The sequence below is a fragment of the Saimiri boliviensis genome, chromosome 3 (assembly GCF_048565385.1).
Source record: "Saimiri boliviensis isolate mSaiBol1 chromosome 3, mSaiBol1.pri, whole genome shotgun sequence".
Taxonomy (NCBI): domain Eukaryota; kingdom Metazoa; phylum Chordata; class Mammalia; order Primates; family Cebidae; genus Saimiri; species Saimiri boliviensis.
In genome coordinates this window covers 36,724,488-36,743,679 of record NC_133451.1, presented here as the reverse complement: position 1 = coordinate 36,743,679, position 19,192 = coordinate 36,724,488, and the positions used below count along the sequence as shown (strand labels likewise).

The window sequence follows — 19,192 nt, the reverse complement described above, 5'->3', positions numbered from 1 at the left end:
CAAACACCACGTGTTCTCGCTCATAGGTGGGAGCTGAACCATGAGAACACATGGACACAGGGAAGGGAATAACAAACACTAGAGCCTGTCAGGGGGTGGGGTGTGAGGAGGGAGAGCATTAGAAAAAGTAACTTAATACCAGGTGATGCACTGATAGGTGCAGCAAACCATCATGGTACACATTTACCTATGTAAGAAACCTACACATCCTGCACATGTACCCTGGAACTAAAAATAAAAAACAAAAGAAAAAAATTACAATATCCAAAAAACACGTATGTCTGCCCTCAGCTATGCTCTACAAATGCTGTTTGAAACACACCCAACCTGCAGCAGTTTTGCCACGATGTAACAGCACTCCGCTAACACCACCCTCTGCCTAGTGTATGGTTACCAAGAATGAATGGCCCTTCCACATACTCAGCATCACACAGGGCTTTCACCCTAAGAACACACAGCACCAAGAAGAGAAAATGTGCTTTCTGTGGTTTCTGGGGCAGCAGCCAGAAGTGACAGCCACAAATGTAAAACATCACTGAAGCCATTTGCTTTACCTTTAAACAGGCAGCTTTTAGGATTCTATTTCATGATCTATCTTTATTACAAAAGCATTTGCCTTGCCAAGTCTTCAAGTAAAAATCACTGATTTTCTATTTATCATACAGTTTCCCTTCAATGTAGTACCTGCTGTACACCTGATCTACTTACTGTCTCAGAAGCAGAGACCCTCTGAAGTTCAGAACTAAAGCCAGCCCTCTTTGACTCTGCTAATTTAAAGCTGTCATTCTGGTCACTGTTGACTTTTAAAAGGAAAAAAAAAAGTCTGGGATTTGGGAATATTTGCCCTGGAGCTACTAGATATATCCAAGCAAATTTCTAAATATAAGTTAACTTCCTACCTACCTCAGATAGGCTTTCAAAATATAAAATTCAGATTCTTGCAACTTATTATTTCATGGGGATTTTGTGTATAGAAAATAGTCAAGGCTGGGCACAGTGACTCACACCTGGAATCCCAGCACTTTGGGAGGCCAAGGCAGGCAGACTGCCTGAGGTCAGGAGTTCGAGACCAGTCTGGCCAACATGATGAAACCCTGTCTCTACTAAAAATACAAAATAATTAGCCGGGTATGGGGGCATGGTAGTGTGCACCTGTAATCTCAGCTACTTTGGGAGGCTGAGGCAGGGAAATTGCTTGAACCAGGGAGTCAGAGGTTGCAGTGAGCCAAGATTGTGCCACTGCACTTCAGCCTAGGCAACAGAGTGAGATTACATCTCAAAAGAGAGAGAGAGAGAGAGAGAGAGAGAAAGAAAACAGTCACATATCCCTGAGTAAACAAGAGGTAGACTCATTTTGTCTGAGACAATTATGCCCATTAGACTATTAGAGATTAGACACTCTCTCCATCTCTATCCACTGTGCCTGACTTTGTAATTTCCTTCTCTTTTTACACTGTATTTAGTTGGAGCCACACTCCTTACTCACTTAACACCCTTCTCTCAAGATTTTTTTTTTAGCCCACCTATAAAAATTAGAATCTCCAAATTACAGAAAATGTCTATTTTTCCTTCACTAGTAGCATTATCCCTATTATAAACACCACGGTTTTTATTTTACTGTTGGTTTGTTTTACTAGCATCTTCCAAGTGCGATGACATGGATGAAACTGTATCAAAACGCTGCCTCACTTTTTCACCTGGAAGAAAGGTTGCGAGATTTCCTGTCCAACTGAAATGTGCACTGCCAGAATATAAACGCAAAACAGGCAGTCATTTTGAGCACCTGAAACTGTTAAGAAGGAACCGTTAAGATCGATTTCTTACAAGCACACTTGTGTGTCTTTCACGGCAAAGTCAGGGCGGGAATGCAGTGAGTCCGCCGGCTGCAGGCTCAGCTGCCCGTGGCTCAGCCACCCAGGCAAAGCAGGAACAGCCTCTGGCAGTGCACGCTCCGCTGGATACAGTTGTGTAAAGCAGGGACCTCCAGGGAAAGAAACCCCAGAGCTCTAAACTGTCTTTGGATGTGATGTCTCTCAGCTGAAGGGAACATACGGAGACCTGCTGGTGTGGGTCGAAATGGTCACAGACCACAGTGGAGGGCTCTGGCATCGTGTACCCTAAGGACGGGGAGTAGATGGTGGAAGAGGGCAAAGATGCCTGATTTGTCCCTTCAGACAGAAATCAGTCTGCCGTCCACACTGCAGTCCCAATGCTAACTATTAGGGAGGCGGTAAGGGTGGAAGGGGGTGGGGGAGATTGACTGAAGGCAAATCCATACATTAAAATGCCCAGAAACATGTTTTCCATTCAGTGTTGGTGGCTGGCCAACAGGGAGATGTGTGGATACACTGAGAGTCTACGTCCAACACGGAGGTCTACGGGGAGCTTCCTGTGGGAAGGGGGAAGCACAGGCAGATCCACCCCCAGAGGGTCCCGCAGGGCGTCTCTGGCTACAGCCCAGTGCTGTGTGCAGTTCAGAGCATGAGCTCAGGTCCTGCCTCTGGCTCCTGTTAACTCCCTGGTTTGGGAAAAGTGACTTAAGCCACTCCCAGGCTCCACTCACCCAGCTATAAGATGGGCTTCATAAAAATGTCAACTTTCATATGGCTGACTAGTAATTAAGGGAATTAATTCACGTAAAGCACTTATGAGAGCATAAAAAGAGCATAATAGGTGATTATTGTTATACTAATTCTGCCTTAAGCAGCCTTTTATTCTCATCTTATTTTGCATATACAGAACCCTTAAAACAATATAATCCAGAAATTCAACCAGCATTTCTTAGTTTTGAAAAGAGAAAGGAAGTAATATGTGCGTCTAGAGAAAGGGGAGGCATGCGGAAGGAGCTGAGAAATCACTAATCACTAAGTTTGCAAGAATCTGAGCCACTGACTTCCCTGCCTTTAGCAGCCGTCAAGCCTAAGAGGAGCTGTCGGAGGTGGATGATGAAGATGAGCCTGTGAACATGTGTTACACACGGGGAGAGAGGTGCTATGGGAGGGTCAGGATACAGGGCAAGGGGAGGGAGGGAGTCGAGTCACGGGCGTACCAAGGAAGAGCATTCCGGGCGGAGGGAATGGCCTATGCGAGGGCTCAGGTGGGACACAAAGGTGAGTTCGTGGTTGGCATGGCACAAGCCAGAGGGGCTAGTGGGAGCCTGCATCAGAGGAAAGGTGGACATGTACTGTGATCTCTGCCTAGCGCTGACGGGTCACTAGGACATCTTCCTGCAGGAGATTGGGTGGTGGGGCACCGGACGGAGAGGAGCTGAATTGTTTGGGGACTGATGAATCGGGGTGATTACAGCCTAGGAACAGGAGGAGCAGCATCTATGCCAGGCCCTGTTCTGTTTGGTGCTTTTAGCCATTACTTAAAGGTAAAAAGTCCATGTTTATCCACTTGGCAGACAAATATATACAACTTACTGGTTACCAGAATCAAGACTCAAAACAATCGCAAGAGGACTGCCCAAAACTAATGAATATAGGTACAAACCACTTGAGAGAAAAAAGCTTCTCAAGTACAGACATGATTTTTTGTTTTTTGTTTTCCCCTAGAGACAGGGTCTTACTTTGCCGCCCAGGCTGGAATGCAGGCGTATGATCACAGCTCACTATAACCTCAAACTCCTGGGCTCAGGTAATCCTCCCACCTCAAGTCTCCCAAGTAGCTAGAACTACAGCTTCACACAACCATGCTCAGCTAATTTTTACTTTTTGTAGAGACGGGAACTCACTATGTTGCCAAGGGTGGCCTTGAACTCCTGGCCTCCAGGGATCCCCCTGCCTTGGCCTCCCAAAGCACTGAGATTACAAGCATGGGCCACTATGCCCAGCCAGGAATCAGTCCAGATTTATATAACAGTTCATACCCAAAAGGACAAGATACAATAAGAGCCAAGAATGTGAGTTAACCACTTAAAGCAGAAACAGATTACGAAGGTCAATCTGCTGAACAGAGCAGAGGCAGCTCAATGGAAGGAGCGACATACTCCCAGAGCCAGAAGCCAAGGGAACACCAAGTTCAGCTCAGGCTCCATGAAGGGCAGAGGCCCTTCGGGACTTGGACTAGTGGGTCCCCAACAGTGATGAGGACAACTCCCTGGAAAAGAGAGTTAAAGGAGGCAGCAGTGTCCATGGTGCTCTGTCATCTGAAGGGTAGGAAACAGAAGCAAACACATTCTGTGTGGCTTTAGAGACCAGAGAAGAAGCCAGGGGTGAAGGACAAGGAGGCAGGCTCTCGCTCCATCTATGAATTGCTCACTTGAAAACTTGGAACTGTTCTAAGATGGAGCAAGCAGTCATCGATGGCCCCTAACGCATCCTGGCCACTGCACAAAGCATTTCCAAGCAGACATTTCCAAGCAACCATACCCCACCCCGTGAGGCATGGCCACCACACCAGGGAGCTTTTTATTAAACACCGAAACTCGGGTTCTGGCGCCCTTGTTCTATTGTTTCAGCCATTAATCAGCTTTGTTCCTTCTCCAGGGCGTCCCTCTGGTGGCTCTGGTTCCCACTGCCCTGCTCCATACCCTCTAACAGAGTACTACAGGACCTGGGAGGAAGAGCCCCGCTCTGCGGCAGGCGGGCCTCCCCACGGGGTAGGGGAAGAGAGACGCAGTCATCCCGGCCATCCAGCTCACACTGGCAGCAAGAGAAATCAAACCCTGGCCAGGTTCCGCAGCTCCACCGAGGGGCCACCCACGGCAGGAAGGTGCTGGTGAGTGGCAGCTCCATGGTGCCCCCACATGGAAGGGCTGAGGCAAAAGCAGCAACTGGCCAGGCTCCCCAGAGGGACCTCCACAGCATGGGAGGTGACATTGCCCTGGAAACGGTCACATCACTGACTTTCTTTCCGGTACAGGTACTATGAATTTTGAACCCTTTAAAAAATGTATGCAGTAACGATATCATGTTCCCTTGTCGCAGTGTGGCAACAGGCATAATTAATCCCAGGTCATAGGTGGTAACGTTAGACAGCTTATTCTGGTTCACAGCTCCTAAGGGGAAGAGTTGGGATTCGAATGCAGACTCCAAAGCCCAAGCTTATGTTACAGCAGGTAGTTAGTCAGACATGAGCAGAGCAGGAGAGGGTCCCTCCGATACACACCAGCAATGTCAGGCGACCATCAGGTGATGGTCAGGCAGTTATTAACTGTTTCTGAAAGTAGTAATTGGTCACAGTTGGCAACAAGGAAGGGCAGGCTCCCCGTAGATAGAAAACACCTGAAACTGGTGAGCAGCAGCTTCTCAGGAAGATCTTGGGAGCTGGGAGGTGGGCTCAAGCACGTGCATTGAGGCACCATGGGCCGGGTGTGGTGGCTCATCCCTGTAATCCCAGTACTTTGGGAGGCTGAGGCAGGCAGATCACGAGATCAGGAGTTCGAGGCCAGCCTGACCAACATGGTGAAACCTCGTCTCTTTTAAAAACACAAAAATTAGCCGGAGATGATAGCACGCCCCTATGATTCCAGCTACTTGTGAGGCTGAGGCCGATGAATCGCTTGAACCCAGAAGGCAGAGGTTGCAGTAAGCCGAGATCATGCCACTGCACTCCAGCCTGGGTGACAGAGCAAGACTCCGTCTCAAAAAAAAAAAAAAAAAAAGAGAGACACGATGGCAGAATTTAAGTGGTACATGACATTCCTTTGGGAATGCTAGGCTGGGAAGGGAAGAACGCCTCACGTGAGCATGTGTACGCCGCCAGTAAACACCCCGCACATGCTCCCCTGCCGAGCGCCGGGTGAGCAAGTGTACGACGCCAGTGAACACCCCGCGCATGCTCCCCCGCCGAGTGCTGGCAGGCCACTGCACGTGCGGACACCCCACCCCAAGGGAAGAATCAGGGGAGAAGGAACGCAAGACCCCGGAAGTATGCCACCTATAAAACCCCAGGTCAAAAGGCCAAATCACACACTTGACCTCTCAAGTTGCCCACGTGACCATCTTCCAAGTGTACTTCCTCTCATTCCTGCTCTGAAGCTTTTAATAAACACTCACTCCTGCTCTAAAACTTGCCTCAGTCTCTCCTTTTGCCTATGTCCCTTGGTCAAATTCTTTCTTTCTTAGGAGGCAAGACGTGAGGTTGCTGCAGACCTGTATGGATTCACTGCTGGCAACACTGTGATCACTCGGAACATCAGAGCTCAGTTCCTGTTTATGGAGGGGTTACCCCAAGTGAGCTCCCAATTCCTTCCCTAAGAAATGCAGGGTAACCTCCAAATTCCCTCCCTAGTTACCTTTGTGACTGCCTCAGACCTACCAACACCGAAGAGGCCAGCTCTCTGCTCTCCTGCTAGTATGATGGGGCTCCCAGGATCCTCTGCGAGCTGGATGTTTGCATAGTCTCTTTGAAGTTTCATTTCAGGTATAGGCCTTACCTTCATATCTGCTGGGAGAATCACACGCCTTCTGCGGGGTGGCTACTCGGAGGAATATCTGCTGCCTCCAAGAATGCCTCCGGGTCTTCACGGGGGTCCCACCAGAATCACCAACATGGTTTGCTTTGGATTCAAAGTCCCTAAAATTATAAGACAATTGATTTATGACTAGGGGGGAGGAATTAATGGGATTTTGTCAGCTTAACTTCTTTTAAACACAGCACTAAATTACCAACTCTCTTTGTATAAACAAACAATTACATAATCGCAGAAGTTTTATCAAGCTCATAGTGGGTCATCATTCCTAAAGAACTGCTTTCTTACAAGATTCTTTTCATGAAGAGAAAGATTACATGCCCTTAAATGATTTCCATTATAATAGAGATTAAGAAACATGTTCCACATATCATAGCTTCCAATTGAGCCTCTCTTGGTGCCAGTTTGAAAAAAAAGAGAAACTACCTAAAGGGGGAAAGGGGGGTGATGCCAAGGGGCCCCATTCTGCCCTACTCTGTACATGGGAACATCATTTGCTCAGCACTGGCCCAAGTCTCCAAGGATTCCCATGAAAAATGAAAAAAGTTGCGGTTTAATTACACAGAACCAGCAAGGCAGTAACTATGCAGTCACTTGATGATGATGATGATGATGATGATTGTTTTAATGTGTTTATTTTTAAAAAATACAAAATATAAATTATCAATAAATAAACACAATCATAATTTTTTTTTCTATTCACAGGACAAACTGAGAAGGCCCTTCTAATTTATACCCAAGTCATGCACCTGTAACTAAGCAATCCCCTCAACTTACAGATCGGACATCCTGAACAGATTGGACGAACCTGATTTGGGACAGCTATATGCTCACTACCCAGGAACACTGGTCTCAGAGACTTGGCGAAGACTTTTCTTAAGAAAACAACACTTAAATAAACTAATCCTCATCAAAGCTGGAGAACAGGTTGGTTGTACATTTTTTTAAAATTACAATTAGTAAGAAAAAGGTATAAGAAAGAAGACACAACAGATTTAGCTGAAGTGATTTAAATGGCAAAACAGCAGTTAAAACACCCTTGTATATCTAACGATATTCAACATTAATAATAACACCCAGGCGTGATATATCTAAATTAAGCCCTACCTTTTTGTGTTCATAAAGTCAGAGGTGTTATTTTCATCTACAGGAGCCAGAAATTTTAGAAAATTTGGCACAGAGGAAGAAGAATGAAGTTTTTTCCGCAGGGCATTACGGTAGGAGATGCTAAGAGTTTGGTTGAAAAAAGAGTTTAGGATAAAGAAACATAAAAACACAAAGTATAAAATATAAACTTCAAAATAAAAGAGACATTTTTGTTCTAATGCTAAGAAAAGTAAACTAGGTAAGAAATTATAAGTAGTTTACGAATGAGATTTAACTTTAATTTTCACCAATAAAATATGATTTTAAATGAATGAGATCAGTAATTGTTAAAAAAAAGAAAATCAATCCATTTTCCAAATGACTCCTAAATCAATCAGGAAGTTTTTGATATGGCACAAATTGCAGTGTACATGATCAAACACAAATGTTAATGTGTGTATGTGTGTATACGCATGTATGTAAGTGTCCACCAGGGCAAGGAAATTTGAAAATAAGTACATAACAAACTATTTGCAGTGGGGTGCAGTGGCTGACACCTGTAATCCCAGTACTTTGGGAGACCGAGGCAGGCAGATTACTTGAGGTCAGGAGTTTGAGACCAGCCTGGCCAACATGGTGAGACCCCCATCTCTACAAAAAAATACAAATATTAGCCAGGCATGGTGGTGCATGCCTGTTGTCCCAGCTCCTCTGGAGGCTGAGAAAGGAGAACTGCTTGAACCCAAGAGGCGGAGGCCAAAGTGAGCCGAGATCGCACCACTGCACTCTAGCCTGGGGGATGGTGTGAGACTGTCGCAAAAACAAAACAAACACAAACCAATGTGCCATTAAGATCTGTTTTCATAATAATTTTAAGTAATCAACAGTAAAATCAACTTGGTTCAAATGACAGCTGAAAATAGGACGAAATATAGACAGACAGACAGACACACACACACACACACACACACACACACACACACACACACAGTGGCTCTGCTTCCTGCATGGACACTCCCCCCATTCAGCACACCCTTGTCAGTGTGCACTCCCCAGCAAGACAGACAACATCAAACTTGCCACGTGAGTGTGCTCACCTCTTTGGCACAGCATTCCCACTTTGCTCTCCACTGGAGTTATGTTTTAGGTACTTAAAAAAGTTTGGCGAGGAGGCAGAGGGGTTAAGACGAGGTGGAGGAGCAGGAGCTGAAGACTGACCTGGGTGGCACTTAGACTCGCCCACAGGTGAAGGATCCACACTAAACAGCAATCAGAGAGAGCACGGAGGGGTTAGCGGGAGAGGGGACGCCGACAGGGACACGGAGCAAACAGACGGAAGGAGCACAACTGCCTTGGTCTCGTTGTTCCAATAACGCTATCAGAGTGGAGGACGTCTTCCACTCCTCTTCCTCCTCTCTGCTCTCTCTGTGGCAAAGGGAGTTATCAGTAAAACAACAGAGACTATCAAGGGCCATTCTGGACCATTTCCCATATGTTTATGCTCCCAACAATATATATGTCTTTTAAATAGGTCTCACTGTGTCATCCAAGCTGGAGTGCAGTAGCACAATCATAGCTGACTGTAACCTTGAACTCTTGGCCTCAAGTGACCTCCTACCTCAGCCTCCCAAAGCTCTGGTATTACAGGAGTGAGCCGCTTCACCCAGCAACAATAAGACTTTTTTTCCCTATTTTCTTTTTCAGGAACCGACAGGAAATAAATTGTTCAAGTAAAAACAAAAGCAAAAAAATCCTAACGTTAAAAAATACACGTCCCTTTAAAATGAACAATATCCTGTCCTGACTGTCAACGTCTTATTTCCTGTAGATAAATCAGAAAAGAGTCAAGAGGGGAGAAAGCAGAGTGGGCCATGCCAGACAGGCAGACAGACAGGCATCCCCCCATCCCTCTCATTACAGATGTCTGACATCATCTACTATAAAGCTACATTCTTCAGGGAGAAAGGAAAAGTACTGATACTAAGTCCTACCAACCCTGGCTTATGAGAAACAGCAGACTTTACAAGAGAACTAAGACTCTCCAGACGGAAATGCTTCAATGATCACCGAAAATGCCAAAAACAAAGAAGTGGGCAGGCAGTGGTGAGGGAGAACAGAAGCTGTGTACAGATACGGTGTTAAGAAACACAAGAAACTTACACAGCTATAACCCAATGATGCATGTCTCGAAAAGCTCGTGTTTATTAAGCAGTACCTTCTGATGTGTGCCCTGCTTTGGGGATCACCACTATCCTGCTGAATTCCAAAGAACCAAGAACTCCTTCCAATGACTGATAGAAAACAAAGCTGAGAGGCTCTGCTCCATCATCCAGGACAGTTCATTCTCCCGCTTCTTTACTCACAGCATTCCCAACACCGCTGTACCCACTCACACTCTCAGTGATCCGTGTGTGAACTACAGGAACATGCAGGTCCTGGGACTTCTGCGGCTGCCAGTCAGAGGAAGGCAGCCCCTGTCCACAGGTGTGACCCTGATTTCTATTTATCAGGGGAAGGATTTAAAAAAATTTTTTTAAAGTTGTTTTTAAAGATAACTCTGTGTCCATTTATAGTCTCTGGCACACAGAGTTAAATGAATCACTAAGGGACATTTGGGAAGGAACAGGGGACACTTCTGATTACCCTTCTCCATAACCAGACGATTCTAACTGGTCACGGGGGCCCAACTAGTTCACTGAATAAATCTTGTTAGAAGAATCTAGAATTCTTACAGTGAGAGATTTTAGAAAACATCTACTCCAATTTTGTTAGAGAAGTTTAACAAATTTGTCCAGGTCACAATTAGTTCACAGCAGAGCTAGGACCAGAACCCAAGGTACCCCGGTCACCCCATGAGGCCAGCATACCTCTCCTGCTCTGCCTGTAGGGATCATGGCCTCTCCCTCCCACTGCAGTCCTGCTCCAGGGCTTCAGAAGGGGAGACTCGTCCGCTTGTCCTCTTGCTCACAGCAGCAAAGTTCCAAGGTCAACAACATCTCTTACTTTGTTTGAGGAGTAATGGCTATACCGTACGTTAGGTACCATTTTTGCTCACTTTCACCTGCTTCCTGACAATACATGTACCCATCGCTTGTATACATACCAGCAGCATCTTAAGCTGGGAATGAACAGGGCACTGCTTCCCGTCTTATCTCTTTGAGCCAAGAGTAAAGCCTGACTCAAGTTTCTCTCACTCAATAAACATACCTGGGATGCACATACCTGGCTAGTCCCAGATATGCCCCAGCTATTTATGCAACAGATTTAAACGAATCTTACTTTCGTTCATGAGGCGTCTCTGTGCTCACTGAGTGATACCTCAAAAGTTTCCTTTGCGAAACCCCTGGGGACCCCCGAGCCAGTTGTGGAGACTCCTGACATTCCACGGGGAAGTGACTCAGGGTGTTTGCTCGCCTCCTGAAGGCCTGCTGGGGCGACAGCGGAGCTGGCTCTTCTGGGAGATGGCTCTCGGAGTCACTGGACAGGTCCTCTGAGGAGCCAAGGAGCTTGAAGGAGCTCTCAGAGATGGGCAAGGCCTCCTTTTCACACACGGACGGCTCCTGGCAGCAAACACACAGGAGATTAGACACACCACGGGGAATTTGTGGGATTTATACATGGAAAGTTCCAGTGCAGGCAAATGTTTCAGTATCTAAGTATGTGTTCGGATTATAACGCCATCTAGAGTCCACCACCAAAAGCAGAAAATGAAGGTCCATTAAATGCCTGCTCCTCAAGGACACGCCGCTGGCTGCCTGGAGAAATGGGGACAGTGCCCAAGTGGAGGACGGAAGGACATGAGCCACAATCTGTGATGTCCTGGGCAACGTCATGAATAGTGCCCCGCCTCTACCAAACGGGACTGTTTACCACAGCCTCTAAGGGGCGTGTGTGCTGGACAGCTCGTCTCTACTGCTTCACCAAGTTCTTTATCTCTGCCACGCGTGTTCACTCATGTTAAACCCACATTTTAAGGCTCTCTCTGAATCTGATCTACTGTTGAGATTCAACTTCGTCATCTTGAGATTACAACTGTATCAATTTTCTTAGAATATGGAAAAACCACTCTGTAGGCATTTAGTGCTGAAATTTAGGGGAAATCATTTCTTTCTGCACCTCAAGTTCTTCATCTGTAAGAGGGTAAACATTTTTCTCACCGGGTTTCAAGAACAAAGCACGATAATACGACCAAAAGTACTTTTTTTTTTTTTTTGAGACGGAGTTTCACTCTTGTTACCCAGGCTGGAGTGCAATGGCGCGATCTCGGCTCACTGCAACCTCCGCCTCCTGGGTTCAGGCAATTCTCCTGCCTCAGCCTCCTGAGTAGCTGGGATTACAGGCACACGCCACCATGCCCAGCTAATTTTTAGTATTTTTAGTAGAGACGGGGTTTCACCATGTTGACCAGGATGGTCTCGATCTCTTGACCTCGTGATCCACCCGCCTCGGCCTCCCAAAGTGCTGGGATTACAGGCTTGAGCCACCGCGCCCGGCCAAAAGTACTTTTTATAATGTCAAATGTTATACAAACCTAAGTTACTGTTTTACTAGGGAATAAATAAATCTATGGTGTGAGTACTCACACATTTGTTGAGAATCATGACAGTATTTTAAAGTTGCTTGCCTTCACAATGCATGCTTTATCAAGGGAATGAACTACTACCACTCGAGCAAACTGATGTTGAGCACTGCACCCAGGACGTGGCTAGTGGCCAATATATTTCTATATATTTAAAATATTTTAAAAGAGGAATTGCAGCAGCTTGCCCCATTGAAATTGTTGGAAGGGAAAAAAATAAATCAACATGAATAAACAGGAATGAAAGCATCTAATAGAGGACTGGAGACTCTGAGTTCTACCTGTTCATTTGATGCAGTTGAGTGCCTTTTAGGTACACAGATATTGAGGGCTTTAATTTGAAAAAAAATGAAATTTGTTTATTAAAGGGAGAAGTTACATACGTTTAATTTTATAAGAAATAGGAAAAAATTCTCAATATACTATGAAATGTTGATTACTTTCACAACTGAAGTTTTTCATTCTTCAGGACTCAATACTTGAACATCACAGAACAGTCTCCACATCACAGAACAGTCTCCATCATGCAAACCTGTTGATCTAAATTCTTCTTACTCTCCCTCCAAATTATATCACAGAGCTAATCCCTAGCTTAATTTGACAACTGAAAGGGCCGTTTTCATTTGTCAAATTTCAAGGCTATTTTGTCTTCTTTGTAACTCCTAGGTGATCGGTTTGTTAGAACAGATCCAATTACATCAAATAGAATATCTTTATAGCAGTTTTTCAATTCAAGAGGAATAAAAGAAAGATGTAAAGAAGTAGACGTAAACATATACAATATACGCAAGCAGCTTCTGAAAAGTTGCATCTCTCTTCGAATGACCCTAGAAATTGAAATCTTAGACTTTTAAATCCTTAAATTAAAAGAATCTTCACAACTATTGAGTCCTGAAGAATGAATATGTATATATTCCTAGATCTGCATTTTGGAGAAAAATAAAAAGCAAGCAATCAGGCTTGCTGGAAAGTCACCTGAGTGACATGAATCTCTTCGTGGCGTCTTTATGGACACTGGTCTGTCTGGAATGCCTTCTTCTCTGCTCACTTCCATAGGCACAATTGCTATACTAAAATTTAGTCCAAAAGCACCACTGTCCCCTTACCCCTCAAGTTTACCTTGGTTCCAATGACCAAACCCAACTTCTCTTCCCTTTGTTCTTCTGACATTTAAGATACCCATGTCTCTTATTTGTAACATTTGGGATCCTACCACACTCTGCTTATGCTGGGGCCGTTTGTGCATCTGTCATCTCTCTCCTCCTAGGTAACTTCCTACACGAAAGGGTTTGTGTGTTGTTCATCTGTATACAACAAATAAACTAATAACCTTTCCACACTTGCATGAATCGCAGGATAAGATCAGTATGTATTAGATGGAAGCTGGACAATGCTATGTTCCACTAGATTTTAACTTAGAAATTCACATTTACGGGACTGCTGTCTAGGTCCTCACTCTCCAAAGAGGGTCTGCAGACTAGCAGCAGCAGCAGCACTGCCTTGGAGCTTATCAGAAATGCAGCATTTCAGGCCTCCCCCCAGGGCCTGCTGAAACAGAATCTGCACTTGAACCAGAACCCTATTATGCAGGCACCTGAAATTTGAGAAGCGTGCATCTAAGGAAGTGTTTCTCAAACTGGGCCCTCTAACACGTTAGTAGGTAGTACAACTGAGTTTGCCATTAGCATTTTAAAAATAATAATTAAAAAAATAATAATAATAATAAAATGGAGCAAAATATCAGTATGTATTGTATGTTGTTCACAGCAAATACTGTTTCGTGAACTTCTGCTTTTGTGTATGAATGTGTAGGTATGTGTGTTTGTGAACGACATCACAATGCTAAATGTGCTTCTCACTGTAGGTTAGAAAAATTCTGAAAGCCACGTGTCTAGGAGGGATGGCGGAAGACTGTCAACCATTCCTGTGGTAAGGGGCTGGCCTCCACAAACAACTACCATGCATCAGAGAGGCCTCTGGGAGCAGAAGGGAAAGCTGGCCTCCCTAGCACAAAACCCAAACCCACTTTTCCATAGTTATAAAGTTGAACCGACCAGGTTTAAATATGATTAACTGTTTGGAAATCAAGTTATTCAAAGAAGGACACAGATACTTCCTTATTTAAATAAAACAGTAATGTTTCATTATAATCACAGAGCCAGCTACAGGATAAAGTTTCAGAAATTTAATTTGCCCAAAAGTCAGGGAGAATGAAACGGGGTGTGAAGGCTGAGAAATTACCTATTGGGTACAATGTTCACTATTTGGGTAACGGGTACACTAGAAGCCCAATCCCTACCAGTATGCAATATACCCACATAATAAGCACGCATATGTACCCCCAAATACAAAATAATTTTTTTTAAAAAAAAGGAAAAAATTGATGGATTATATTTATAGATTTGAGTATGCTGAACCAGACTTGCATCCCAGGGATGAGGCCAACTTGATCATGACAGATAAGCATTTGATGTGCTGTTGGATTCGGTTTACCAGTATTTTATTGAGGATTTTCACATCAATGTTCACCATGAATATTGGCCTGAAATTTTCTTTTTTAGTTGTGTCTCTGCCAGGTTTTGGTATCAGGATGATGTTGGTCTCATATACTTCTCTAAATTCACAAATCCACTCTTTGAGGTTTTCCCAATATTAATTATTTTTCGATTGGAAAATCAACTTGAGAAAGAAATCCACTGGCTGTATTGTGACAAATTAGATATTAGTTGTCTAAAATTGTGATCTTGTTTCTTGGTTTGTGGAATGACCATCTGCTCTTTTACGTAAAACTTTTATGTTATGATAGAACTGCATGACCAGCCCTCCACCTGTGCCAAGAAATTTGGAAACCCCAAACGTTTTATGATTGGAGGTAGGTAGGTAGGGGATGAGCAGGACCTACGTGTTGGTTTCTTCAGGGTGTCGTGTAAAGAGAAATGTGCTTACTTTGCTGGTGTTACTTAATGTACTCGACACAGAGCTATCCAGATCCACACTGCTGGAGTGTTCTTGCAGACCTCTGGCTTTATTACCCTACATAAAGAAAAGACAGTCAAGTTATGACCCGGAGGCTTTTGCAAAGGCATCAGCTAGAAGCAGGTTGGTCCATTTAAATAAGCTCAGGAAAAATGTATCTACTGAGAAATGCTACTAAGGATACATGTGCATTAAAGTAATCAACATTTCCATCCTTTTTAAAATAAATAAATAAAGACACCAACCCAGACATTCCAAAACAACTGGTGGCTGAGTAATTGGGCAGGGGTGATAGGCAGGAAGACAAGATAATTCATCTATAAGGAAAATCCGGTGCTCAAGCTAGCCCACTCAGCAACTCCCTCCCCTGGGTCACAAGTCATCATAATGGCCAGCTGTACGTCACTCAGACAGTACTCTACTCCTTCCGGAGCTGTCAAATGCAGCCCCTCCCAATGCTGGTTTTGTAAATCAACTGTTTTTCATGATCTCAGAAAATACTACAGAATTTTCAGAACCATCTTCAAAGAAAATATAATTTAACTTTCCTTAATGAAAAAAATAATAAAAATCAGATGTTTCAAAAGAAGTGTGTCATAAAATCAAAAAGAACTATAAGATACTGCACACTCCAGAAAGATGTGAAACTCTGAAGGAGATTTGATTTCTCAGACGTGCCATCAAGGCTATTTACCCTCACGGGAGGGAGGGGTAATTTCTTAAAGAACACCCAGACTGGTAAACGTGTGTACTTTGTTCTTCCTATAGAGCTGTATTTGGCAAGTTTTTTCTGTAAAGGGCCAGATAGTAAATATTTTATGCCTTGTGAGGCATATAATGTCTGTGGCAACCGTTAAACTCTGCAGAAAAGAAGCCTTAGATAACAGGAAAATGAATGGATGCAGCAGTGTTTCAATAAAACTTTATTTACAAAAATAGGAGATGGGTGGAATTTGGCCCATGGGTATAGTTTGCTGACCCCTTCTATACAGCATTTCAGATACCTAACACCAGTGGCTGACAGTAACTGTTTTTTTAAGTTACATATACTGATACTAGGGAGAACAGAAGCCCCATTAGGTAATGTATCTAATGCAGACTCTTTATAGGGACTAGCCAACAAATATTCTTTGGGGAGGCAAAAAAGTCCCATGGGATATAATACAAAAGTAAGTAATATGTTTTTTTAGACCTAGGCCAAGGCCGGGTACGGTGGCTCATGCCTCTAATCCCAGCACTTTGGGGCCAAGGCAGGCAAATCACGAGGTCAAGAGATCAAGGCCACCCTGGCCAACATGATGAAACCCTGTCTCTGCTAAAAATATAAAAATTAGCTAGGCATGGTAGCACATGCCTGTAGTCCCAGCTATTCGGGAAGCTGAGGCAGGAGAATTGCTTGAATCTGGGAGGCAGAGGTTGCAGTGAGCCGAGATCACACCACTGCATTCCAGTCTGGCGACAGAGCAAGACTCCCTCTCCAAAAAAACAAAAAACAAAAAACAAAAAACAAAAAACAAAAAACAAACCTAGGTCCAATTAAAAATAATTTACAATGTGGCTGGGTGCGGTGGCTCACACCTGTAATCCCGGCACTTTGGGAGGCCGAGGTGGGTGGATCACGAGGTCAACAGATCGAGACCATCCTGGTCAACATGGTGAAACCCTGTCTCTACCAAAAATACAAAAAATTAGCTGGGCATGGTGGCGCGTGCCTGTAATCCCAGCTACTCAGGAGGCTGAGGCAGGAGAATTGCCTGAACCCAAGATGCGGAGGTTGCGGTGAGCCGAGATCGCGCCATTGCACTCCAGCCTGGGTAACGAGCGAAACTCCATCTCAAAAAAAAATAATAATAATTGACAATGTAGATAATATTGTTCTAAGACCGAGAAGACATAAAAAAGGTTTTACATTTTTACTTTTATGATGAACATTGATGGAATAAAAGCATAGAACTCAATCTTACTCTCTCCTAAAAAGTGATTTAACTTAAATCGGGAGAAATTATGCTACTTACCCGGGACAAAATACTTTCTAAAGATTCTGTTAAAGATCTCTTTGCTTTGTTTTTCAGCATATCTAGCCTAAATCGAGTGGCACTGGGTGGTAATTCACTTCCGATATTCTCTGCTGCAATCTGTGATATCTAAAAAGGTGAAAAACGAAAAGTTAAGTCACTTATCGCTTCCTTCTCTCCTTCTTAAAGGAATGAAAAATCTCTAGGACACATTTGGCACTGAGCCATCATTCTGATTCTATCTGTGATCTCGCCTCATCTGCTCCTTAGTGACATGGCTGCAAGTCCATGAAATAATTTTCCTTCAGAGAGTTGCCTTGATTACCCCAAGTAAAATGAGGAAATGTGCTTTGAAACCAATCCACTGAAGTAGTTTATTGCTCAGGCTCGCAACTGGATCAGAGATGTCTTCACCGACCGTGGTGAAGTTTCTTACTTTCTCTGAGCCTCAAACTTCCTCTTCAGTAAAGGGAGACCAATGGCAAGATCTAATCCTAACACTGTGTTGTGGGACGAAAACAGGTCAAGTGTGTCAAGCATTGAGCACAGAGTGGTCCCAAGGGAGCTAGCTAGTATCAGCTTTCCACAATAAAGCAGTAACTTACCTTTTGGGGCATTTCAGAGGGTGAGACAACATACATTTCTCAGTTAAAGAGCCTATTCTCTCTGCCTATACAATCCCTTCATCCCTTTCTACAGATCTCTCTGCTTTCTTGCTTCTTCCTCTCTCTACTTTTATTTTCCCATCATCCTTTCATTCTCCTCTGCAAATGAGCTTCTCTCCCTTAACTGCTGGCCATAAAAAATGAAAGCAAAAACACAATGGAGTTTGCTTAACAACCTATAAATGAAGTCTTAGTGTTACTTATTTACAAGGAGGTACTTTCTTTTTTTTTCTTTTTTTTTTTTGAGACACTGTGACAAGGTCTCATTTTGCTGCCCAGGCTGGAATGCAGTGCCATGATCACGGCTCACTGCAGTCTCGACCTCCCAGGTTCAAGCAATCCTCCCACCTCAGCCCCCAAAGTAGCTGGGACTACGCGCTACCATGCCCAGGTAATTTTTGTGGTTTTTTTTGTAGAGACGGAGTTTTATCATGTTGGCCAGGCTGATCTCAAACTCCTGAGTTCAAGTGATCTACCCGCCTAGGCCTCCCAAAGTGCAGGAATTACAGGAGTAAGCTACCACATCCAGCTGAAGGTACATTTTTTTAAAACATACAACAAAAATATCTGAATTAAATTGTTTCTTAAGTGGATTCTCACCTGATTGCTTTCTGCTAGAAAATAATTTTGCTAGAAAAACAAACGGCCAGGCGTAGTGGCTCATGCCTGTAATTTCTTTGGGAGGAATTACTTTGGGAGGCCAAGGTTGAGTGAATCTCTCCTGAGGTCAGGAGTTTGAAACCAGCCTGGCCAACATGGTAAAACCCCATCTCTACTAAGAATCCCAAAATTAACCAGGTATGGTGGCGCACACCTGTAATCCCAGCCACTCAGGAGGCTGAGGCAGGAGAATAACTTGAATCTGGGAGGTGGAGGTTGCGGTGAGCCTAGATTGCGCCACTGCACACCAGCCTGGGCAAGAAGAGTGAAACTCTGTCTCAAAAAAAAAAAAAAAAAAAAGGAAAAAGAAAAAAAAGTCACAAAAAGAAAGAAAAATGTATCTACTAGAAAACAGACCTAAGCAAATCAATAAGTAGTTATATAGCATTAAATTTTGTTACGCCCCTTAAAAAAAATAATGATTAAGATAAAGTACTTAGGCATCAGAAAAAGTGGCTCCATTACTCACTGGCTATCATTTCCTCATGTATACAATGGGCATTTTACCACCCACCTCAGAAAACTTGCAGAATGAATGGAATCGTTTACGTAAGGAATGAGAACTCTAGCTGGCACATGGCAAACATTCAGTAAGTGGCAGCAGATTTCATACTAATTTTTGTGCCACCTCTGTGAATACAGGTGAAATGACAATCCGTTGACTAAAACATGACAGCCTCTAACTTAATGTATAAGTCTTGCCCAAAGTGAACCCTGTTCCGCAAGATCTAAAGATTCATTCAGGGCTTTTTGTATTTCACAACTCCTCTGACAGTTATCTGGCACTATTCTT

At 43.9% G+C, this 19,192-nt stretch overlaps 1 protein-coding gene across 9 annotated transcripts in view; it reads right to left on the bottom strand.

Annotated features, from left to right (window-relative positions):
- The window catches only part of TBC1D1 (TBC1 domain family member 1), a 240,046-nt gene that overhangs the window by 75,904 nt on the left and 144,950 nt on the right, over positions 1 to 19,192 (bottom strand). For 3 of the 9 annotated variants that reach the window (XM_074395993.1, XM_010338182.3, XM_074396000.1), the window contains 6 exons: positions 17,075 to 17,203; positions 15,030 to 15,116; positions 10,784 to 11,064; positions 8,602 to 8,763; positions 7,526 to 7,645; positions 6,383 to 6,522 (listed from right to left, as the gene is read on the bottom strand). In XM_074395993.1, the coding sequence (XP_074252094.1) occupies positions 6,383 to 6,522; positions 7,526 to 7,645; positions 8,602 to 8,763; positions 10,784 to 11,064; positions 15,030 to 15,116; positions 17,075 to 17,203 (919 nt within the window). The remainder of the gene's footprint in view (positions 1 to 6,382; positions 6,523 to 7,525; positions 7,646 to 8,601; positions 8,764 to 10,783; positions 11,065 to 15,029; positions 15,117 to 17,074; positions 17,204 to 19,192) is intronic. The other 6 variants (XM_074395998.1, XM_074395999.1, XM_074395996.1 and 3 more) reach the window with 4 other exon arrangements.